The sequence below is a fragment of the Protomyctophum parallelum genome (assembly GCF_964188405.1).
Source record: "Protomyctophum parallelum genome assembly, chromosome: 5".
In the NCBI taxonomy this organism is placed as follows: domain Eukaryota; kingdom Metazoa; phylum Chordata; class Actinopteri; order Myctophiformes; family Myctophidae; genus Protomyctophum; species Protomyctophum parallelum.
The window spans coordinates 33,749,276-33,776,064 of NC_139702.1; the positions used below are offsets into that span (position 1 = coordinate 33,749,276).

General features: G+C 44.1%; 1 protein-coding gene across 3 annotated transcripts in view; it reads right to left on the reverse strand.

Annotated features, from left to right (window-relative positions):
* rhbdl3 (rhomboid, veinlet-like 3) overlaps window positions 1-26,789 on the reverse strand; it is a 132,079-nt gene extending 105,290 nt beyond the window's left edge. For 2 of the 3 annotated variants that reach the window (XM_083764269.1, XM_083764268.1), the window contains exons 1-3: window positions 26,714-26,789; window positions 25,717-26,398; window positions 25,239-25,262 (exon numbers count right to left, since the gene is read on the reverse strand). In XM_083764269.1, the coding sequence (XP_083620395.1) occupies window positions 25,239-25,262; window positions 25,717-25,878 (186 nt within the window). In that variant the 5' untranslated portion in view covers window positions 25,879-26,398; window positions 26,714-26,789. The remainder of the gene's footprint in view (window positions 1-25,238; window positions 25,263-25,716; window positions 26,399-26,713) is intronic. The other variant, XM_083764270.1, reaches the window with a different exon arrangement.

Sequence of the window (26,789 nt, forward strand, 5' to 3'; positions counted from 1 at the left end):
GCGCCGATCCGATACTCGTATCGGAGATCGGCGCCGATCCGGAGCTAAAATTCTAGATCGGGTATCGGTGGCAATGGGCCGATCCATTATCCGATCCAGTTGCCGCTCCGTTCTCCCGTTGGAACTTGAGACATGCAGACATCCTGTCTGCCCAGTGCACAGCGCACAGCGCACAGTCAAACAGCCCCCAGGCTCCCTCAGCCCTCTCCCACCTGAGCCTTGAGGTGAGGGAGAGGAGGGGCTGCGCTCATTCTCGTTCTGTCACTTCTGTCCCCCCGCTGTGTTCTTAACTTCTTTAACAGGTCGGTCGTATTTCTTTATGTAAGATAAAGAATCCGATGAACACGGAGAGCCAAAGAGGACAGTTGCCAAAGCCCCCATTCAATTACATCCTACTTGTTGTTGCTGTTCCTCATGTTAGCGATAGCTGCTAAAGCTATCAACAGTAGCAAAAACACAACACAACACTGCTAGGCTAGCAAGCTAACGTTGCAGCAACACGATCGTTACCGTGTGTGTGTGTGTGTGTGTGTGTGTGTGTGTGTGTGTGTGTGTGTGTGTGCGCGTGCGTGCGGGGATTCCGAATATTAAAATAATAATAGTAGTTTGAGTATGCTGGCCCACAGTAGCTACAGAATGTGCGTAGGGAGAGGGAACATATGGGGCTAATGCTGGCCATGAAGCATTGAATAATATCTGAATAGAACATTAACTAGAGTTATAAATAAGGAATAGAAACCAAAATGATGTGGTTGACTATCATCAGAAAGAAATTAAATTGTGGTTGTGCTTTACAACTTTCCTTTTATGTGTAGGCCTAGCTGGTTTATAATCCATAGTGACTATGTATAATAATAATAATAATAATAATAATATTATACATAGTAACTATGGATTATAAACCTAAAATAATAATAATTATTATAATAATTATAGGCATAATATTATTATGCATAGTAACTATGGATTATAAACCTAAAATAATAATAATAATTATTATAATAATTATAGGCATAATAATAATAATAAAAAGAATAAACATTTTAAAAACTATGAAAGTGCATAATACTGCACAGCTTTTATTTGTACTTAGAATGTTAAACCCTCAGAAATCGCCATGGTTGACCAATATTATTAATCCATGTGTTAATAATATATATTATATTATTATATATAATATAATATATATAATAATGTATTAAATACATTACATTATACATTAGACATAGGGTATCGGATCGGTACTCTGTATCGGCAGATACTGGACCCCCATGTATCGAAATCGGTATCGAATGCCAAAAAGCCGGATCGGTGCATCCCTACTAGAAACCAAGTAGATTGATGAAAATAACTGGGGGCAGGGCGGCTAACTTAACACGCTGCTGAATAAGATAGGCCAAACATGGCCTGCACATCTCAAGTAGGGATGCACCGAAAGGGAAATTCTTGGCCGAAACCGAATACCGAATATAAGAAACAGTTGGCCGAAAACCGAATACCGAATATCCGAATATATTTAATATTATATATATTTTTGCCTACCATTGCTGTCATTGCCGTACCTTAAAGCTACCTGATTTATGGTTATGGCAAAACTTAACTTCAATAATAATCACTGTTATGGGTCCATAAAACATTTATTCAGCTCATTTGAATGCATTAATTGCATACACTATTCGGTGATATATTTTCTGCCTATTCAGGCCGAAACCGAATAGGCCGAAAATGCTTTTTTAGCTATTTTCTTCCGAATATTTTCTGCGGCCGAATATTCTGTGCATCACTAATCTCAAGTACACTTGACTGAAGCTAATTACACTGTTGTAATAGAGCACTTACAGAGTGTAATGTCACATTACTCATTACCTTACACTGTCAAAGACATTGCAATGTCTCCCAGTGGGCCCACGGTAAGAGCCGCAGTAAGATATTAAGACCACGTTCATTAGTGTTCATTAAAGAGCAGACACGCATTGGGAGGCTATAGGTAGAAGCATCACATTGCCAGGGTCATGGGAGTCAACACCACACACATACTTGTGCATGGTGAACACATGCGCACCGTCAGGGACAGTCTGATGGACACTGCTGGACAGTCTGATGCGAGGTTACTCCGTGGTGGAAAATGAGTATGTATGGTATGATACAAGAAACGCTAACTTGTACGTTTTATTTTTGTAGAAGAGGCAAACTAATATTGTTTATGCCGTTTGCTTTGATGGATAATTGATTGAACATGCACGCCATAATACAGTATGATTTGATTTGGGTGTGTTTGTGTTGATTGTGTAAACTTGAAACATTATTGTACTATAAAAATATCTATTTTCCCTTCCTCGTTACGATGCCTCAGCCATGCCTATATGCTCGGAAACAAACGGAATTCACCTTCGTGTATGGATTGTTCATTAATGTGCATTGTCTGGTCTAAAATAAATATAAAGTCACACATATTCTCATGTCACAGTTTAAATATAATTAATAAAAAAATCACACACACACACACACACACACACACACACCCTCGCGCACACACACAGCTACTTCTTGAGTGCTCCCTCCCTCGACATGGTTTAATTAGTGGATCTAATAAAGTGCCAGCCTGCCACACAGGATAACAGGGGAGGACAGGAAGAACCCCACAGCACCTCATTCACTGGTCAGTACCATACCGCTATTCATGTCAGTGGAAGTTGCTCAGTGGCGTTTTGAAGCACCCGGAAGAACCGTCCACGGGTCCGCCTGTAGTCCCTCCTCGTACCACTAGGGCCCAGTGCTTCAACGTTGAAGAGCCTCACTGGGGCCTTCGTCAGTACTCACTCAGGCCTCATTCACACGTATCAAACACTATCAAACAAATGTTTGGTCATCTGTTTTGGCCACCACAATGCTTTTCCAATGGGAGTCACATGGTTTGACCAAACAATGTTTGGTCAAACCATGTGACTCCCATTGGAAAGGCATTGTGGTGGCCTAAAAATAAATAAAAAATGACCAAACATTTGATTGTTCAGTGTTTGATAGGTGTGAAAACTCACAGACCTCAGACAGTCACAGACCAAATGCACATCTGACAGACATGGACACTCACGATGAAAAATGTTCATCGACTACCTATTTTCCCAAAATGATCTACTATTTTTGAAAAATAGTGACATCTTTAATTCAAATCTTTTCTGTCAGTCCCTGGAGGAAAACTGATTTACATTTTTGGAATCGGCATCAGGTTTTACCAGGTTTTTAAATGGATGATTATAGCCTACTTGTTTGTCTGCCGGTCTCGTACACTGAAAATAGCAGATTTACATTGTGAACTTGTAGATCTGCTATTTTCAGATAGAAAAACACAAACAAGTATAAATCAGGCATTAGGTGTAGATGGTAGGTTGACAGCGAGCAACATCTATGAAGAAGACGGGCACGGTGGATGGAGAGTTCAAGGTTCAAACATGTTGTTTATTGACAACTGACATCTCCCAGAACTGCACAAGCAATGTTCTATAGAGGCAAATCATGGTCTGAATAATGACGAGAGAATCTTTCAGAGTTCAGAGCTGAAGGAGTGAATCAAAGGGGTCAGATCACGATACATTTGACGGGTGCAGCCGTTATTGGACCAGTGCAGTTTTTGTCTGAATCTGCATGTGCATCAGGTCAGGTTGTGAGCTTGACAACAATGATAGTGCAAGTCTGGACGTGGAATAGAATCAAATCCAATGAGACAGTGAGACACTGGTTCATTTCCCAGATATCACCTCTCCTGTTTGGAGGGATTTCAGATGAAAAGGTCAGCCCGTCACATGGGCAACCTGCTCACCATGCATGTCACGCCCCCCCCCCCCCCCCCCCTACGGCCAGGCCGTCACCAGGCCACATCACGCCAATGGCGGAGGCATGACTAATGGCTTGACAAGACTTCTAATATAGCCTCCGAAATGTCACAGCCGTGTCCGATAGAAAGACTGAACCACAAAGGTGAGTCTAGATGAATCTCTGCTAGCCTCCCCTAGTGGGCCGAGACAGTTCTGCTCCTTACACCCAGCCAGTCCCCTCCGTGGGGAGAATAAGAAAGGAGGCATAAATAGATAATGTGATAAGTAGCTGGGCTTGAGCATGATGCACTTTCTGTGTATAATGTACCCTCCTGGGAGCCACTAGTTTTGTACATTTATAGTGCAACACGGACAGACTAACAAAACTAAGAGTCTAAAAGCAGCCCTTAGTGCTCCCTAAACTGGAAATGTGCCAAAGTGTGATGCGAGAGGAAAAGCTATTGGGTCAGAAATATCAGTATGGTTGATCCTGGGAGCTGCATATTAGATTATGAGATGTCTTGATGTTTTGGAATTCAGGTTGCACTAGTATAGGTCATGGGGACACTCAAACATCAATTAGATTTTGAGGTATGTGTGTGCACTACAGGAAAGCCCATGGTGTCACAAAAATCAGTGAGGCCCACCAGGCTTCATGCCGATGCACAGAAGATTCCAATGCAATTCAGCCGGTAGTTTTTGAGATAACTTGTTTGGGAGTAAAATGCATTGCACAAAGTGGTAATGTTGGCCTCTAATGGTTGCACTCGACTCAGTGGAACGTGGGCATCAGGTCACTGAAGTCAGTTGGGGCCACATGCAACTGGAGGTTTTGACTTTCACTAGGGACGTAGAACAACTCGGTCAAACAACAGCATAACTTGGCACACATCAACAAGATCAACCAGCTCAGCTGAGAGAGGGGACCTTGTTTGTCGCCCTCTCAACACACATTCTTTAAGCAGCAGGTCCTCCACCCCTCCCTTGTTTATTCTCTATTCTTTCTTTCTGTCTTCCTGCTCATTCTCTCATTCCCTTGTTGAATACTAGCAGTGTGTGTTTCCCTTAAGGGGCCCTGCTGAAAGACTGACGGGGGCGAGGCTCACACAGATTGCACACTTGAACCTCTTATTTCCTGTGGTTTATTGTGTGAGGAGTGAGGACCATTGTAGGATGGGGAAGCCAAACTACCTGGCTTTGAATTGCGAAGAGACGAGAGGCAGGCAAAGAGAGCAATACCCCGGACCGAATATTGCTTTTTCAGAGATGAAAAAGTGTTTGTTAGAAAGGAGCAAAGAAGCAAATGACCTTAAAGGGGGAAGAGATGTGGGAACAAGGGAAAGATTATTATCATTCTTCCCTCATATCAGATTTTTTAACACCCACCAACAGTCTATTGAATTTGTCAAATATGACCTACAAGTACTGTAAAAGTCTAAATAATTCAGGTTCCTAAAGGATAATATCACTACCAAAAATAAAAGCTACATCCAAATCATATCAAGTAGCTATAGATCTCAAGATCTGGCATCATCAATCAATGCAAAAACATTTCAAGATGCTAGGATACTGTGGTAATGCTTGGGGCATCAGAACATTGTGTTGTGTTGCTTACGTAATGTCTCTGGGCTAGAAAGCCTTAGTACAGGCTGAGATTAATGCAAAAATATTGTATCGTATTTCATTTATCACATTAAAACTGGGAAAGCTGTCATTTGGCTATTCAAAAATAGCAGATATACAGTATAAGCTTCATGTCATGAAGATCTGCTATTTTGAAAATAATCCAATAAAAATTACACAAAAATACATTTTTTTAAATGTCACCAGACCTTTAAGTGAACATTTCTAACTCAAATCATTGCTCTGGGGGTCCCTGGAACAAAACCTTTTCCGATGGGAGTCCACGGGCAAATAGGCTACATACAATTTTAGGTGTCCTTGATATAAAAAAAAGTTTGAGCACCACCGATAATAGCAACATACGTTCTTTCAGAAAACTGAAGACATTTTTGGAATCGGCCTCAGGTCTTAATGGGTTAATATTGGTGTCAGTCCAAGAAAATAACAAGTGGATTTAGAATGAGCAAACGTTTCAGTCCTTGAATATCATCAGCTTAGATCTTAGCTTGTGGGCTGCTGCCGTTGTTCTGTTTTTTTAGGGGCGCTTTCCAGGTTTGTGTAAACACAAACATTGGCTTGTGATTGGCTGATAACCCATAGCGATGATTTGATTGGCTGAGAAAAGTACATATTGACGATAAAAGTGAGGCCAGAAACACAAATTGTGATTGGCCAGAATGAGATGATGTACTATGATGATATATGATATGAGCGCCCCTCACTTCACACGGTGTGATTTTGAGGCTTTCTAGCCCAGTGACATTGGCGTGCGGGTATTTCTACCTCCGACTTCATCAATCAGTAAGCACGGAACTGACTGACAAGTCCTGCTAGACACAGCATCATTATCTCAACTCCTCTATTTTACTGTTTCTTTTCCCGCTCCTTTCTTCTTCCGTCCTTGGTGATGATGAGAGAAATTCCGAGTCTGCTACATGTGACTGGATTTACTCCCCTGTCGCTCTCATCCTCTATCTCAAACACCGTAAAAAGAAAGAAAACAGTAACAATCCATATGAAGGGACCAAAAGGTATCTTTCAGATCCTGAGCGCGTCTTTTGGTAATATGATGTTACAAATCAAATGACAGCAGGGGATCACAGACTCATGCACAGAATATTGCTAATATTGAAAAAGATAGACTTTCCGTCTGAAAGAGTTATGCCACTGACAATCCCTGGTTTCCTGTAGTCAGAAAACACTGACTGACTTGACTGCTGTAAAACAGATATATATGCCAAGTAGTAAATTGTAGCACTTTTATAGACATACGTACAGTAAGTATTCAACTAAATACAATATGCAGCTTTCAGGTGGCCTTGCCTCAATTTGATGAAAAACAGTGGTGTAAAGTAACTAAGTACATTAATTCAAGTACTGTACTTAAGTATAATTTTGAGGGGCGCTAGCCCCTCCTATATACAGGTTATACAAGTACATTTAGAATTCCGGACTTTTACGTGTAACAAAGTATATCTACATTGCAGTATTGATACTTTCACTGAAGTAGAAAATGATAGTACTTTGTCCACCACTGATGAAAACTGATTGTAACGACGTAAGGCTGAGTTTGACAGATCAGAAACAAAGGAACTGTTGCATCCCCACCTGTCCCAGGCTGTCACAAATTAGCAAATGCCGTCACTTGTTTCCTTGCCAACTGGTCAGTAACCAGGCAACAATGGGCTGGCATGCATGCACGTGCGCACACACAGGCAGACACACACACACACACACACACACACACACACACACACACACGGTCAGGACTTCTGCCTGAGATCCTCCTTTCTTGTCTTTTTTCCTCTGTCTGTCATCATTGTCACCTGTCTACATGTGTGAATGTAATCATGGCTGTGAGGACATTGTTGTCTCCGCCGGGCCGGACGGCTGAAAGCCGGACACTATAGAGCCAAATTCCAATACCCAAATCTCTGTTCACTCCACACTCGGTCCTCCAGCTTAACCCGGAAATAGTTCGTGTCCCAAATGGAAATTGGCCTCTGGAGGAGCCGAGACCGGAGAGAGTACCAGCTCTCCAAGCCGCTTTCAGCGTCTAACAGCGAGTTTACAACCAGTGTACACCACAGCCTGTTCTCTGCTCGCTTAAAGTGTACTGCGTTCGACTGCATATCTGTTCTTGGATGGACCGTCTCATCCGGCTATGGGATGGAAACCATGACTACGCTGTCTGGGAGATGGTTTCAACAAAACAAATCTAGGGCATGTTTTAGTGCTGACGAAACAACTTTGTTCTGTGTTTGTGCCTGTATACCTGTGTTGAACGGTTTGAGAGTGAAAGTGTCCCATTTGATTAAACTGCAGATATAGGAGAACTACAGAGTCTAATATACAACATGAAATGCATGGGCTGGGATATATTCCTCGGCCTAGTAGGAAAGTCTGTGAAAGATTTCACGTAAATTGCACGCTGCGTTCATGATTTGAGGCTTTTTGCTCAAAACGGGCCAATCCTGCAAACTTTGAAAGCCAATGTTAGCCAATTAGGATGACTATGAGATAGTGTGTACTGTGTAACGATTTGCGGGCATTTTTGACAGAATCTGGAGGAGTCCAGGGAGTGTGTGTGCAAAATTTGGCATTGACCGGGTTAACGTGCCGGAGATTAGCTGGTAACAGACAGACGGATGGACGGACACACACGGACTCACACACACACGGACGGAGTGCAAAACATACTCTCTCCCCATGTTTCGGACGCGGGGCGGCTTGCCGGAAGTGGCCCGGCCCCCTGCACCCCCCGGGGACCATGGTAACTCTGTCATTTCAGATTTCGGACACGGTGGCAGCTCGCCAGAACCGGGCCGGCACCCTGGCCGCGTTCCTGTGGGTCTGGAACTTCCGCAGACCCCCCTGGGACCCCCACACAGAGTTGCACCACTTTATTTATAGATTAACAGTAGCTTGATAGGAAAAGGGGAGAGAGATGGGGGGAAAGACACGCAGCAAAGGTCATCGGGATCGGGACTCGAACCCGCGACACGCTTGGACGGCGCAGGCCGACCGCACTGTATTTTGCACGTTTTACCAACTGACTTCATATTACTGACAACATTTTTTCCATAGCACTGGGAATTACCTGGGTAATTGGGCTTTTACACTCAACATCATGTAGCGCCTTCCGAAGCAACATAACAACTGGAGAATTGTAGACAGATAGTAGATACCATCCAGAAAGCGACTTTTAAACCAAATTACATATGTCTTCCCTGTAGTACCAATACTCCTGAACAGCATGCTCTGTCTCTCCTATCGACAGCGGCACTAATTTCCTCCTAGCACAGCACACCACCTCTCTCCACAGACAGCCACTAAGATATATCACCCCGAATAAGGCCATAAGGCTGCTCTCCCACTCACAACCCACCCACCCCGGCACAGTACACACACACCTTCTCTGTGTGTCGGTCGCAACTCTGCCACATAAACAGACACAGACACACACACACACACACACACACACACACACACACACACACACACACACACACACACACACACACACACACATATTCCCTCGTCCAAAGCAAGTATCTAGAGTCTTAAAAAAAAAATATCCCTCAGTCATTTCCCTTTGGGCGTAATGGCTGTCTGTGGCAACCCAGACAGACACAGAAACTCAGGTATGAGGAAGAGAGAGGGACCTGAGCGTGGAATATAATGAGTGCTCTTCTTTGCCTGATGCCGTTCGGTGGCAGAACCACACCGAGGAGAGGAGGACCATTCATCACACAGAGCCCAGATATAATGAACTCCATGTCAGGTGTGTTAGGCTACTTGTAAACTGGCTAGGGCCCACAGGCGGGTATTATACACATACGGTGTGTGTGTGTGTGTGTGTGTGTGTGTGTGTGTGTGTGTGTGTGTGTGTGTGTGTGTGTGTGTGTGTGTGTGTGTGTGTGCGCGTGTGTGCCGTGTGTACCGTGTGCGTGGGTGTACGACAGTGAGAGAGAAAGATTCAGAGAAATAGAAAATGTTAGACGCTAGAAGGGGAAGATACTGTCTGACAGATGATATGAGAGAGAGAGAGAGAGAGAGAGAGAGAGAGAGAGAGAGAGAGAGAGAGGGGGAGGGAGGGAGGGAGGGAGGGAGGGAGGGAGGGAGGGAGGGAGGGAGGGAGAGAGAGAGAGAGAGAGAGAGAAGATGGGTACCAAGCTGAGACAGGCTGTGATGCCCCCAGGGCGTCTCCAGTGGCAGAGGGGGCATCACAAGAGCACACAGCAGGCTCCCTATAGCATGTGTTCAAAGAAACACGTTAACCCCTGTCACAGTACAGAAGCATACATACTGGCTGCGGCACACACACACACACACCGGCACACACACACACGCACATGGGCGCACATGCGCACACACAATAATGAGGATCTGAAAGCTTAAACTGTTGGGGTTTAAAGTCCCAAATACGAATACATCTGAGTGCTTGCCAATAGACTAAAGTATACAAAAGTCGAAGGTCCTTGTTACACACACACACACACACACACACACACACACACACACACACACACACACACACAAAGGCGTGATGGAGCATTCGTGTCACTCAGGCATAGGGCATCAGCGGGTCACCGTAGACACAAAGACAGAGAGCCGTGACCTTTTCCCCTCCACACCTCCCATTTACACTGGGGTGAGGCCGCCTCATTAAAGCGAGGCCAAACCCAGCATAAAACAACCCTTTTTACAACTATAGCTACCAGCATTCAGAGGCCTTCCCGGTGGAACGAGCGGGTGCACAAAACACAGGAGAAACATTTGTTTAAGCAGCCGTCTCTCTGGGCTGTCTTTCTGTCCCATTCAGGGTCTCCTTCTCTTCTAAAAAGCTGCCCCGAGCTGCCACTCCCCCACCCTCCTCCAACTCTCTCCCGCTGATGCTGCTGCACTGCAGTGCAGACCCATTCACCATAGAGATTTATGATGCCTAATAGCAGGGAAATGGACGGGGGACGGACAGGGGGGACGGACGTGGGGGGTTGCTGCCTCGTAGGGGTGTATGGGGTGGGGGTTTGATAGAATTTCTACAAATCTCCCCAAAAATTGGGAGAAAAGGGGAGACATCAGGGTGGGATTTAGCACAATTCTCAGTGGGTGGGTCCAGCGTTGTCTGAGGACATTTTCCAGGTTGCCATCTGGGTGAGAGGGTGGGGACCCTTCAAACTGTCTGTCAATCCACCACCACTGCCCCCCCCCCTACCCCCCCCCCCCCCCTCCCGGTCCCAGACGGACAGGGAAGCAGGGAAGGGGGAAAAGACTCTATAACAACACTGTATGTTAAAAATACAAGGACAAAACAAGTCCTTTGTCACTTGCTGACATTTTAACTCCCAGCCACAGGCTGTCGTCGTTTTAATTTATTTTGGGGGTTTCTTTTTTCAGTCCATTTCAGCTCATAGTGGTTTTTATTGAGCAAGTCAGCTGTCTACTGGTAGCTGTGAGCCTGCAACTGCAGAGCACCCTCTGCTTCATAATCCTATTCCCGTAATCCTGCGAGGCCAGGGAGCGAGGCAACAGCCCCTTTCTCTCTGCTACGTATCAATACCCCTTTCCTCCATCTAAAGGCCATGCTGGAGGAGATTGTACAGAACTTACTATAGGCTCAGTGGTGGGGAGAAACTGGTGGAAATGGAAGCACTGTGGCTCGAGGAGGTAGATGTTCACATACAAGAAGCAAGCTCAGAAGTCAAATTCACTGCATGACTTGCTGAAATCTTAACCACTTAAAATAAAAACAAATTATTTTTTCAAAACGATTTTTGCCTATATAATATCACAAATCAAGATAGCAGGAAATTATGTGAATTCTGTTTTCGGGTGAGTAGTCCCCTCATCACTGAGGGGGTTTAAAGATGTAGAGAAATGAAGGGAATGTATGTAGGGAATTTCACACTTTTCACATGGGAATACCTAACAATCTATGCCAAAACAATGGGAACATGTCCATTTGTGTGTATTTTTGAGGGGCGCTAGCCCCTTCTATGACCAGCTTTCCGGGTTTGTGTGAGCACAAACATATTGGCTTGTGATTGGCTGATTACCTCATAGCGATGATTTGATTGGCTGAGAAAAGTACTCATTGAAGATACTGTAAAGGTGAAGGCTGAAAAGTGAAGATAAAGCTAAAGGTGATTGGCCGGAATGACATTTGTGATGATTTGATTGGCTGAGCACGGAATGTGATGTATGATGATCGATAATGAATGGAGGAATGATGTTTGATGATACCGTAGGATCGCCCCTCACTTCACACGAGTGTAGATTTTTATATCAAAAGTCCATAAAAAGCTAATTTTAATTACTTCCTTTGAACGAAAACGTAATGCGTGATGACGTGTCGAGGCCCGCATGAATACAAATTTATCTTGATTTCCTTCAACTGTTTGATTCCTATTTCTGCAAGTTCCTCCAAACACAGCTGATGTTGATTACAGAACGCTAAAATGTGTCTCTGAAAGCATAAGTACAGTAGTAGCAAAACATGGTTTCCTGGTCGTCTGTCTGGCTTGTAAACAAACTCCACGCGTCGCAGATGTAGCAGAGCTACGTCCCATAGCCTTGAAGGTATGCAACACTATTGGCTCAGAAACACACAGCCTTCCGTTCCAGAGTAAAATTTCAAAATAAAATGCCCCAAAAAGCCATTGCACCCCGTCTTTAAAGCTATGGGGCTGTAAGCTGGCTGTGAGCAACTACCCTAACCCTTCATTTGTATCCGTACAAGCCAGGGTTCATACAAAATAACGAGATACTATGTGTAGCGAGTCTGGATATAATGAAGCAACCTGTGAATAAATTAATTAAAAACTAGAGCAATAGTCAAAAACAAAAAAAAGTGTAGCGAAAACAGGAGTTACCATAAGGTGACCAGACATCTCGGTTTGTCCGCGATTGTCCCAGTTTCAAGCTGGGTGTCCTGAGTTCTGACAAATATCTGTAGAACACTAAAATATCCTGGTTTTCAACATTGACTAATGACTACAAAACTGTCCCAGTTTTCAGCACAATTAAAACAATAATACTACACGTATTTGCTGCGATCAGAGAGAGTAAATGTATTGTATGTCATGCTGTATGTGATGATGAAGGCATTGTTGCCGCAACATGTAGTGTTTTATTCTGGCTATGCTATAGCCAGACTATTAAATGCTTTTTTACTTTTCCACAAGAGTGCCTTGGACTCTCTCATACATTTTTTGCATACATTTTGTCATCCAGTTGTACCAAAGAGCACCTTGTTAGCACATTTTTAGATATGTTCTCCTTTCTCTGTTTTTGCTACGGTAGATGTTCATGTTCTGTCCCACTCATCATAACCACCATCTATGTTGCTGAAAGGTGTAGTCACTACAGTAGGTGTATTATTAAGTGCAAACATAGCCTAATTATCCCCATCCTGATGAAAACTACGGTGGATGTATACTGTACAATAGCACATCCACACATGATTTAAGGGTCCCAGTTTGGGGGTTGATAATAATGTGGTCACCCTAAGTGAACTACTTGACTTAAAACAGAGACTAAACTATTATAGCTACAGTGTTACAGGCATGCAAATACTCACCAACTACTATATGTACAAAAATACATACATTTACTGTACCTATTCAATTGATTGATAAAGACACTGCTGCAAAGTATGAAGGACAAGTGAAAAGAGATCTTGGTTCCAGCTGTAATGGAGGTGTGAGTTATCACCTCTGTAGCCGATCGTTCTTATCATAATGACACCCTCAATGCCAGACCCTGACAGGCACCCTGATGAGTGCTATAATTGCAAGTCTGGCTCTGGTCAAAAGCCAGTGAAAAAGATAAGAAATACCCCAAAGTCTGCAGAAGTTTATTTCAGTTAGACACATACCTGTCAGTGGGACACAAGGATAGGCCAAGCTGAAAACTCATATACTGTACGCACGACTAAACGTGAGGTGACTGCAGTGGATCACACAAGGAATCTGGGAGTGAAAAGAGTGAAAAGTGATTAGCCTAAACTTCCCTGCCATAGCCACACCTCCTGTATCGTATACATACTGTGTAACAATATATTGGTGGTGGAGACACAGCAACACTAGTATAGCAGGGATAGTTCAAGTATACTACTAGATTGAGGCTAGTTCTGTGTTCCTGTGATGTGAGGTATGCATACACTATGCAGTGCATTCTCCTTGTCAGCGTTAGCCACTTCAGCACTTCGGACCTGCTAGCTGGCCTTGGCAGCGATGCCATGTAAGACGAGATGGCAGGGACAGGATAGGAATGGCCATCTGAGCAAAAGCTAAACACTTGTCACTCACCTTGGGCATCTGCTGAGCCCAGTAGTCTAGGTCATCATGACAAATACTGGCAGTCAGGGTATCCCAGGATGATCCATTCAATGAGGTTGGAGTCTTCCTAGTTCCTTGATGCATTAACAAGTGACAACTATAGCAACAGCACAGAAACGCAGCCTCTTCGGTGCTCTAACTTAAAGTTTCTGGAGTCAGTTTCATTTCTAGCCGATTTGCCCTTGATGGAATATGATTACTAGGATTACTGTGATTATGGTAGGCTCAGATATCACACATACCATATATTCACTAGCAACATGATTAATAATATATATATACATACACACACACACAAACACACATACACACACACACACACACACACACACACACACACACACACACACACACACACACACACACACACACACACACACACACACACACACACACACACACACACACACACACACACACACACACAATGCTGTCACTGCTGTCACTATGTGGGGAGTGGGGACTTTCTTCATCTCGACAGTGTGTGCATGCACGCAAGCACACACAGAGAGAGATACTGTAGATAGAGAGAGAGACGTCCAGTCCCCGACAACACACTGCATGCACTAATTGTATGTCCTAACTATTACTCGAAGTATAATTTTAACACCATATATTTCACTGTGTTGTTTATGAATTGAACACATTGATTCCGTTTCCAATTGAATGTGAATGCAAACGCAGCACATTAAATATGCAAGAATGATGCAACTTCTCCGCCCATTCGCATCAAGTCTACCGGAGTAGAGGTGCGAATGCGACCAAACTCGCCATGAGCATCATTCCAAGTAAGTTTGTGTGTTTATCTCTCTCTCTCCTGCTGATCCAGCTCCGGTCTGATCACCCACAATAGAAACACTTGTGAAACAATGCCGATGTGTGCTGACAGAGACAAGTACACACCAGTACGCTGACATGACATCGGCATGGCCATACATGGGCCAGACACACACATACGTACACACAGACTGACATCTTGACCTTTATGAATCCCGGCATCAGTACTGTGATGTCAGGCATGTCCATATTTGGAAACATCACTGGCACAAAGGACCCCATCACACACGCAGCCACGCATGCAAGCACACAGCAACACAGGCTTTATGTGGCAGTGTCAACAGTCCACCTGCTAATCTTCAATGAGAACCTGCAAGGCGGGTAGCAGGAATGTGTGAGTATACACATTGTGAGTGAGTGTGCATGTGAATGTTGGTCATGGTGTGTGTCTCCCTTGTCAACGGACAAGACACTTTCTACAAATCCAGTCACAAACTTTGAAAACCTATAGCATGATACTAAAATCAGGATTTTATTATATATACAGTATTAGCAGATGTAAATGTACTTGCTCACAACGCATCACTTTCCTGACATGTTATGAGCTTGTAGCTCCGCTATTTATTGAGCACAACACCGGCATGACTATGACTGAGGCTTAAGAGGTTGAGCAATACAATGCAACACAGTAGCCACATGTCGCATGCACGCATGTGTCTCGGTGCTTGAATCAAAATAAGCCCTAAATGTACAGAATATAAGCAACATTAACTTATTCACAGTCAACATTGGTCACTTCAGTCTGTCATATTACAAATGAAATATTATACGCATGCACGCACGCACACACGCACGCACTCATGTGCTCGCTCACGCGCTCGCTCACACACACACACACACACACACACACACACCACTGTACACACACATGCCCCAGGCATTGGAGTGGTGGGTCATAGGCTCGGCCTTGCATGGTTACTCTATCAGCAACTTAGTAACTATAACCTGTGGGAAGGTATCACAGTTTCAGCCACAGAGAATGAATGGACTGATTCTGCGTCTTTGATCCCTAAAAGGATCTGAGTGACGAGATGAAACTGGAGGCTCTGGATCCTGGAAGTAGTTTAACACCACCACATTCTCTCAAGTTCACCACGTCCTGGTTGGAATGTCAAGAGGGAAGGCTCTCTGATATGTGCCTGCCCTGCATAGTGAAATTTAGAGTTTATTTAACTCTCACACTTACAGTGTATACAGATAAACACAAATGGACCTGTACGGGTCCATTTGTCCCGGTCCAGAGACGTGGGTTTACCGTATAGTGTACATTCGCATACTGTCAGAGTTAAATGAACAATTAGTAAAGTAGGGGTGCAGTCGGTAGCGCAGTCGGTAGCTTTGTTGCATTATAGCTCCCGGGTTCTATTCCTGTTCTCTCCTCTGCATCATCAGCGCACATACCTTAAGTGGGGTTTGTGAAAGGGCCTTTCTGTGTGGAGTTTGCATGTTCTCCCCGTGTAGGGGGTAGGTACCCTTACAAAAAACATGCAGGAATCCCGGTCTCTATACTGCCTCCCCACTGTCCTACCAGGGAAACTCCCGCCTGTCAGGTGATAAGAAGTGGCCTGCTCACTCACGCATGAGGTCAGTTTGGGGCTCTCCCCACTTAGCAGAGGGAGAGTATAGCACCCAGGATTACAGCTTAGGCAAATTGGCACCGGGTGGAAAAATGTTATCATGGGATAAGACTGTCAAAATAACAATAATAATTAGTAAAGTATGTCGGGCAGAATTAAATTCAATCCAACTTTTTATGTTTTTCATAAGTGAATAATGCCCAACTTCATCATACAGTATAAGTAGTGTAAGTAGGCTAGTGAAAATAGCAGATCTACAAGCTCACACACATACAACGTTGTAAAAGCTTGTAGATGTAGATGTAGATTTTCAGTATTTGAAAATGTTTTTAAAACAAAACGGTTTCAGACGTACAAGGTTCCCACCCGAGAGCAACGATTGTATGTAACATCCACTCAATCGGTGAATGCACTCAATCGGTAAATAGTCACACCCATATAGACATTAAGCCATTTTGGGCGGGAACCCCTTTTTGTGTTTTAAACATTGTTATCATTTAGCTATTGAAAAAAAGCAGATCTACAAGCTCATAGCGCGCCACTGAGTCGCTACGTTTTTTAGGAACACAAAAACAAACTATTCTATTATTTCTATGGTCACACCACATTGCTTTGGCACATAGGGCTGCTCAATTAACAATTTCAATCATATTTCTATTGCAATTTTGGCATTACTGACTTAAAAGGATTATTGAGCCGCACTCTATTTTGCAATGATTCTCTAATTCTATCTTGTTATCTTGAACAATACCGTGCAAGATGTTACACGACGGTGCCTGCACCACAAGGTAATATGACCAATTTGTTGAATTAATTTAAATTCAAATACAAAGTGGTCTATGCCCAGAAGAAAATATCAGAGAAACATTCAATATACATAATATAAATTTAAGTTAAATAATTGCACAATGTTTCCTAAGTCAACGATTCATCGTTTTAAAAGAATCATGATCTCAACATTGACCAAAATAATCGTGACCAAGACTTTTGCCGTAACCGAGCAGCCCTAGTGGCGACGCATATAATGTCCTTATTCTAAATAGTTCACAAAATACAGCCAGTGAAACAGCATTCCAGACCCTATGAAAATAATCATAATACCTCTTTGTCATCGCTGACGATCTTTTGCCGCCAGAGACCTTATCATTATGTTGTTATTGTACACTGTGCGGCGGCAAGCAGAGCTAATGAATAGAAATGAGATGAGGGTGTTGGTTAGTAGAATGAGAGCATAATGACCTCTCCATATATCTAAAGTGTCATGGACTTAATGAGATGGTGAATCAGTCTCGGGCTTCAGAATTACAAATATGAGATGCGGGATCAACTCGGTGGGAGAAGGAAATAAAAGACTGGGGAGAAAATGTGTAGTGAAAAGAGAACAACAGATAGAAGAAGAGAAAGAAAGAGAGAAAGGAGAACTAAGTAGCGGAAGAAACAGACATTCAGAGAGAGAGAGAGAGAGAGAGAGAGAGAGAGAGCAAAGAAAGAGCTGAGAGCGATAGAAAGGAAGGCAGAAAGAAAAGATGGAGATGCTACATTTAATGCTCTTTCTTTTTTTTGTCTCCACCAGGTCGAAGGCATGGGGAGAGAGTATGTTTTTGCACTGTGTGTGTGTGTGTGTGTGTGTGTGTGTGTGTGTGTGTGTGTGTGTGTGTCCGTCCTTCCGTCTGTCCGTTACCAGCTAATCTCCGGCACCGTTGTCCCGATCCATGCCAAACTTTTCCCACACACTCCCTGAATGGCAACGACAAACCTCTGCCCCAAATATAATAATATAATACTATAACGGCCTGTTATAGTGCCACCATGAGGCCGATATCTTTTTTTTGGGGGGGGGGGGGGGGGGTTACCAAAGTTGTGGTCCGGTACACAAATGGCGGTGGGGTCGCAAATTATTTTTTTGGTAATTTGCACACAATGGTTATGTGCATACAATGACCTCCGGGGTTAGGTTGGGTTGTGAGTCGATGGCAGCATTATTGTGGGACGGGGGCTGAAAGGTTACGGAAATAGTGGGCGTGGCTGGTTGATAAAGGTTCTGCTTACTGCACGAAGCTCAAAACGCAACTCATATACTCTGCCCAAACAGGCTTTCTGTATTAGTTCAGTAGTAGAAATGTCTGTGCTCACTGTTCTGGGCGCTCGGGTTTCGCAGTGGTAAAGGTGTAGGGCTGCACACGTAATCTATAGGAGTAGGACGAAAGCTCTGTGGCTCCCCACTGGCAGGTGAGTTAGTAGGATACAACAGCAGTGACGACACAGACATGTGTGTGGGGAGAAAAGGGTTCAAAACTAAAAGCAAAAACAAAACAAAAAAGTCATTTCGGTGCTCGGATCCTGGCTGGGTAGGATATAAAAGTTACAGTTTGCAGATGTATACTTTGTCGTATGATGGCATTCTCCCCTGATATAGCAGCAGAGTATAAATTATGTATTAGGCCTAATGTGGCAGGGCCCCTCCAAACCCCATACTGACACTGGGCCCTAAACTGGCAGCTGGCATGCCCACCCTGCTCACTCATGCTTACTCCCATCGATTAAACCTTCAATATACTATCATGTTATCCCCCCCCCCCCACACTCAGACACACTCAGACACACTCACTCACTCACACACTGAATAGAATAGCCTCGCTCCACCACTCAGCCATCAAAAGAGGAGGATTGACTGCTATTATGAGTTTGCACACCGCCAACCAATTATGAGAAAACCATCACATATCTTCTTTTCCCATCATCAGAACGACAGGCAGAGGGGCTATTTTTACCTCTGTGCTGTGTATAGAACTCCAACTGGAACGCTGCTTTTCGTTTAGGAAATGTATTTACAGACGGAGGCGGAGGACGAATACGATGGCCTGAACAATGATCATAAATCTCTCAATGACAAGGCCCTGCCATTTCATCATGTAAAGAATAAAGATACATTAATGGACTGATGAGTCTGATTATCAATCAGTGTTTATCACATCTTTTGCGACTGCAAATCATGATCAATGCCAACAATCACCCTTCATCATCACACAACATTCTGTGTAAATACAGTATGTGTACTCGTGTACTAATGACACTCGACTTCATTGACACATTTTGTTTGTGTCATGGTGATGACGGCCATCAAGGGAATGCAAAAGATGCAGGGCAAATGTTTTTCCTAGGCCTAGGGAGTTGTACACAGATCGGCACAGTTACAGGTAAAAACAGGAATTGGCCTGTTATAGCGCCACCGTGAGGCTGATTTAATTTTTTTAGCTCAGCAATCTTAGCCAATCGGGAATATGGGAAATGGGACAGATCCGTGTTGATCACATGACTGTAGAGATAGTGTATACCGATGTGCGTGATTTATGGATAAAATGTGTACGAGTAATGTAATGAAATGTGTTTAGCAAAACTAGGCCTCATGGTGGTGCTATAATAGGCTGTTCTTGGGGCAGAGATTAGTCATCATGGGAGTGTGTGTGCAAAGTTTGGCATCGGGCCAAGTTCCGGAGATTAGCTGGTAACTGACGGACGGACGGACACACACACACACACACGGACGGACGGAGTGCAAAAGCTACTCTCTCCCCATGCCTTCGGCCTGGTGGAGACAATAAAACACATAAACATCACATCACAGGTGTAAAAGAGTGGGTGAGATCCCGCAATCTGCCGATTAGATTATCAGTCGTCTTTGTGTGCAAAATTGACTTTTTGGTCTGGCGTTGCCACGTTAGAGGCAATATTATGGAGTCACTCAAATAAATGGCTAGGGTCCAAGCTTCAGAGCACATGAAAAACACTCAACAAGCTTCATGGCAATCTGCCCATTAGATTTCTTTTTAATATTAGTAATATTAGCCTTTATTGTACTTGCCAGTCCTATGGGGACCCATACTCAAGATTTCTAACATAAAACCTTGGTGTACTCAACATGCCTGGGTTCACATTCTGGCAAGTGGACTATCATTGTGAAGATAGACAGGAAAGAGGGAGAGAGAGATGGGGAGAGACACGCAGCAAGTGAATGGGATTTGAACGTGCAACGTGCTGCCAAAGCCTATAACCGGCATGCGCCTGGACCCCTTGGCCAGCGGGCGCCCCTGCCCATTAGATTTTGAGATAGGGTATCTCAAAATAGGGTGCTATAGAGGAAAGGCCATGTATCACCAAGTGGGGGTTTATTCTCTGGAAAGCATATCATACAGTAGCCTTCAAGATATCTTGCTTGGGGATCAAAGTACTGGACAACTGTCAACCGACTGACCAACATTGCCATCATTAGAGCCCCGCCAGTGCCGCTATGAGTTTCACACTGCATGCATCACTAAATGCAGATGAGACCACATATGGCAGATCCATTAATGTCAGTCACCTGGGTGGTGGACCATTCAGTACAAGTGTAATTAAAAGAAGAGAGCCACTGATAAAGGTGCCAGCTGTAGCAGTCAGAATTAGATGATGGGGCGAGACTGCACTGCCAGACAAAGGGACCGACATAACTCCAAGAATCGGTTCCAACTACCAAAGAATAGATTTTAAGAAATGGATGCTTAATGCAATAAACCACGCACCATTTACAATCCAGGAACTAGGCCTCTCTCCGCTGTAAATAAAGCATGTGTGTGTGTGTGTGTGTGTGTGTGTGTGTGTGTGTGTGTGTGTGTGTGTGTGTGTGTGTGTGTGTGTGTGTGTGTGTGTGTGTTTTCCCTTCACATTAATTATTTTCATAGAGGAGCATCTATGCTGTAACCTTTAAACAAATTACATTTTTGTGTACAGCTCTCCAACAACGTTTCAGTGTACTGTTGTTGTGGAGGCCACTAAGAGAAAAATGAGAGGGGGGGGAACTTATGTGGCATGACTTGTGCAGCCATGTGAAAGTGTTTAAGCACTAAGTCCCTGTGGGCGCGTGCCTGCAGCTTGTTTTACACTACCACATGTCAACACAAGCGCACTGAAGTGGCATTTAAATCACGATGGGTCACCGTTATCTACTCCCATTCCACCACACACACACACACACACACACACACACACACACACACACACACACACACACACACACACACACACACACACACACACACACACACACACACACACACACACACACTCTCTCTCTCTCTCTCTCTCTCTCTCTCTCCATATCTCCAGGATTCTAATTATATTTGATGTTACAACAAGTAGATAAAGTCAGAACATGAATACAAAACATTTAATAAAAAAAGGCGGAGATTGGTAACCAAATGTGAAGCACTTGGTGATTTTAAACTGACCTACTGACCTATTGACCAAACGACATAGTGGCCTATTAACTGCATGGTCTCAGCAAAGATTTCTGTTGCAAAACAAAAGTTTGGAAATAGCAGGGACCAAAATGCTTTTTATTGAACAACCAGCTAAATTCTAACATGAGCACATTATATTTGAAATCTGAAAGTTTATGTACACGTTAAAGGACAACCTTAGTTTTTTTAAACCAAGGTTCATGTTTTAGTTTGTTATTAGATAAAGTAAAAGATGAGTGTTAATCTTTTTTCATTTGCTGCTTTCTTTCATTTTAGGGAATTTAGCTGTTTTTGACAGGGGGGCGGGGGCATTCGAGCATGGGTCTAAATATGTATTTTTTAACACAATTTTATGGTGATTTGTTTTTTTATGGTTTACTATTGTCCTAATAAACGTCAGGAAATTACATCTGGCCACAGAAGATCACAGGGATCTACTGAATGTGAAGGTAGCCTACTGGGGGAAGGCTTATACTGTGTGTATAGGCTCAATATGTCAGTTTGTCACATTCAGTAGATCCTGTGATCTTTTGTGGCCAGATGTAATTTCCTGGCGTTTATTAGGACTATAGTAAACCATAAAAAAATAAATCACCATAAAATTGTGTTAAAAAACACATATTTAGCCCCATGCTCGAATGCCCCCGCCCCCCTGTCAAAAACTGCTAAAATCCCTAAAACGAAAGAAAGCAGCAAATGAAAGAAAATGAACACTCACCTTTCAGTTTCTCTAATAACAACCTAAAACATGAACCTTGGTTGAAAAAAACTAAAGTTGTCTTTTAAGGTCATGTGAACCATGGCTATTATAACATCAACTTAAAAATAATCACTTTCCTACTTTAGGCATGTTATTATAAGTGAGAAATCACACCTGTGTGAAGTGAGGGGCGCTCTTATCATCGTACATCATCATGACATAAAATAGACACTACTGTATGTCTATATTGCTCAGACACTGACGTAAAAATCTCCATTCATTGTCAATGGGAATGTAATTTTTTGTTTAGGACAAAGTTTGTGAACATACACTAAAAGCTGGATATAGGAGGGGCTAGTGCCCCTCAAAAATATCTTTAATAAATGGTCCAATACTATTTTCATACATTGTTCAATGGGTTGCCATATGATGCATTGTCAGCTTGTAGATGTGCATTTCTTTTTTTTTTATATGGTCTATCAGCCTAAAGGCATAAATAAAAGAAAACAAAATTAAAGTATATACGTGTAGCATGTATGCCTCCAAACTCCTATCTGAGTGCACAGCAGGGAAAGCCAAAAAATACAAATGGATTCTGCTTGAATGATGCAGCCTTTATGTATAATTAGCCTACAAGGTTCGGTGATCTTTCTAGATTGGTGTGTGCCTGAGAGAGAGAGAGAGAGAGAGAGAGAGAGAGAGAGAGAGAGAGAGAGAGAGAGAGAGAGGGGGGGGAGGGATGGAGGGAGGGGGGAGGGAGAGGAGCAGCTGCTATATCCTCCTCCTGACAGCTTTCCGTCTGGTTCATTAGAGCTCTGCAGTGTGCGTCTCGTCTGTGTTCACTTCAGTCTCCCATTTGTTTTTCCAAGATGGTGTACACACTACACACTAGGAATCAAACACATTTTGAGGTTTTACCCGCTTGTTTCCCGAGTTTGGAGGAGAGTAAAGCGCTTGCGCTGCAATATTAAAGCCCCCTCTGGGGGATGAGGGGGAGACAAGTGGAGATAGCGAGGGAACTGGACAGGGTCAATCCCATGAGCACTTTGATAAACATGTAACCACCCCGTCACTCGCCAAAAATCCATTTCGATTCGGAGAGGAACGCAATCGTACAATACGGTATAAATTACAGCTAAGAAAAAACATTGGAAGACGATCCCATCTTGCTTCTGCTGCACAATCAACATCCCTGGATGAACACAATGTACTTGGCAGAATACTAAAGCAGCATAGCCAAAATTGATTAAGTGAGGCAAATGCTGCTCCTTATCTTATTATCTAGATTGTGGCCGACTAAATAATTTCAACACTTAAACTGTGCTACCTACAGTAAGAGGTTGTGTACAGATGTAATACACCAAACAACATTGCTGTTCATTGTCACAACGCTAATTCATTCCCGTCTGTCTGTTGGTCAACTACACGGGTTGCCAGACGTCCCCACCCCCAACTCCCACCCCGGTCACCACTGTTGGCCTATCATTTCTCTTCCTCTGTGCTTCATAGAGAGTCTGGGGAATCCCAGAGGTCAGCTCTTCGACAAACGGAGTGGGTCATTGTGAGGAGGATGAAGAGAAAGAGAATAAAAGAGTGAAAGGACATTTGTAGCTGCCAGACCGGACAGCGACCTCACCATTTGGACAGAGACCCTCGCACCCTCTTCTTTTTTTTAGAAGGCCACTTGAGGAAATTCAAAGCAATGCCGCGAGCATAAAGGCAGTGGATTGAGAGTCCCACTTAATGCCTGTCCACAGAATACCCCCTTCACACACACACACACACACACACACACGCACACACGCACCACGCACACACACACACACACACACACACACACACACACACACACACACACACACACACACACACACACACACACACACACACACACACACACACAAACACACCTTATGCCATGGCTAGCCATTCCCATATTCCCATGGGACCCCCAGTCCCTGCTGAAAGAGTGAGTCTGACACGAGCCTCTGACTCAAGCCTTTACCCTAACCTCTGAACACACCACACACGCACACGCACACGCACACGCACACGCACACGCACACACACACACACACACACACACACACACACACACACACACACACACACACACACACACACACACACACACACACTCATCCTCAAGAGAGAGTATGGGGCCCCAGGATAGGCAGGTGCTGGGGCAGCCCCACGGGGTGTGTGTGTGTGTGTGTGTGTGTGTGCGTGTGCGTGTGCGTGTGCGTGCGTGCATGCGTGCGTGTGTTTACAACAGTGGTGGTAGGGGTCCATTTGCCGTCTGTCAGACGACCTGCTGCTGTTCAGATCAACCAACCAGCCTATGTTACTTGTCCCTTGTGGGCCTTGTGGGCCTTGTGATGAGTGTGTGTGGGCCTTGTGGTGTGTGTGTGTGTGTGTGTGTGTGTGTGTGTGTGTGTGTGTGTGTGTGTGTGTGTGAGTGCGTGCGTGCAGCGTGCGTGCGTGCGTGCGTGCGTGCATGCGGCACACCTGCCAAGGGGTCTGACTGACTGATAAACCAGGATTATGTATCACTCTAATTGCAAACATATGGGTCAGAGACAGGGATCTAAACCTGCACTGGTCATTAATCAGGCACCTTTCTCCAATAAAGGTGACAGCAGGTTTGACAAAACCACAACTGGGTTAAAGGTTATCACGCCATGATTACTGTCCACTGTGTTACGACATATAGGGAGGAATATTAAGACAAAGTCAAAGGAATTGGTCAATGTCATTAGTGTGCAATTAAGTGTAGGCATATTATACGTCATAATAGACAGGTGACATCAAGACTTTGCTGTGATTTTTATTAGCCAATTTCAATTGAAGGTGTCATTGCCAATTGCCAAAACACATTGCCTCATTTTGTTAAATAAGCACCACTGAGATCCTCTCAACTTAAAAAAACAAATGAAAGCCAGACCCGAGCACAAATGGCACAGATGAACGCTTTATAGGAATCAGCAAAGCTCAAATAGATGAACATGCAAATCAAAGAAAGTCTGAAAAGCACAAGTACACAAGTACTGTATAGCGGTATCCATACCTACCTTGTCAAATAGAGACTTCCATTGCTGAGACAGGGACAGAGAGAGAGAGAGAGAGAGAGAGAGAGAGAGAGCAGGGGATGAGTGAGCCAAGGGAAGAGGGTGAAAATATGAGACAGGTGAAATACAGTGAGGTGACAGGTCTGGGTACCAATCTCCTCCAGACAATGTTCTTTCTGCCTGTTTCGTTTGGTATAGTTTCGCAGCCTTGCTAAGTTGCTATAATTAACTTTCTTCTCTGCACTGTCTGTCTAGCTGTGGTCAGTGAGCCACGGTGAAAGACCACTGGGCGAGACACGTGAAATGCAACTTGTGTGTGTATAAAACACCTGAGCCTATATCTGCCTCATATGACAGTTCACCACACTCATCTATTATTATGCTGTTTCAGATTTGAGGCTGAGTGTGACTGTGATAGCCCTAACGGTAGGCTGTGCTGTGGATGATGGGGGTTAGAGAAAACAGAGCAGGGTAGACTTACGTCCTCGGGGGCCACGGGGAGAACATCGGTGCTCTCCAAGACCTCGATCTCTTCTCCCTCTGCGTTGGTCGCCACCGCTGGAGAGCTGTTCACCACTGGAACATCCCGAATTATCCCACCCGGCATCCTCGGGCTGCTCTTCTTCGTCGTCATATCCACCATCAAGAAGAGTGACGACTTTTCATAAACGATGCCCTTCCATAACTTAGCCTACCATCCCCACTCAGCGATGTCCATATATCACCACAGTTCATTTGCAATAACCTAATAAAAGTGTCAGCAAAATGGCAAAGGTAAAAAAAGAAGTAGAAAAGAAGTATGGCCTAGGCTCTAGGGGTATCATTATCACGCGTGCATAACAATATCTCCAATATATCGTGCTATTATTTCGGTTAAATCACACTAGGTGATTAAATAACAGGAGCCTGGTGTAGGGGAATTGGGGATAGTGTGCCTATTGAGCTATTCCATGTGCAGACATCACGGAACAAATCTTCCATCAGCCAAAGAGTTGACAATATGCTTTCAAGGTGTCTGTTGCAGGCAGTAGGTCTAGACTCCGGCAGCGTGTCCTGTCCTCCATGCAGCGCGCCGTGTCCGTGGTGTGTCGCCTCGGGGACGCACGTTGCAGAATGGCTCTCTCTCACTTTGGGAGACGCGGAGCGGCAGAGCGTAGAACCAGCTGAAAGAAACGGTGACATCACGCAGAAGAATGAAACTCGGTAGACGTCACCGTCGGCAAGATAGTCATAGACCATTAAACCAGACATTGTGATTATAAACGAACTGAACACAACGAAACTACCGTTTCGGTGCACTTATGAAAAGGCGTGCACAATAAAGGCTCTACTTTGAAGAAAGAGGATATACGTTTTTTTTGGTGCAGTAGCAGCGCTATCCTGCCCTAAGTGTCTGTCTGTGTGCACTGCTGCTCACTCACGGGCACAAGTCTGGGAAGTGTCATTTTTTGGTGCGTCACACACCACGGTCACTGTACCTGAGAGTCGGTGGAACGGCGGCGCATCTCGGCTAGCAGTAGCTGCCCGGCTGTCTCCGCGGCGTCTCGTCAGAGC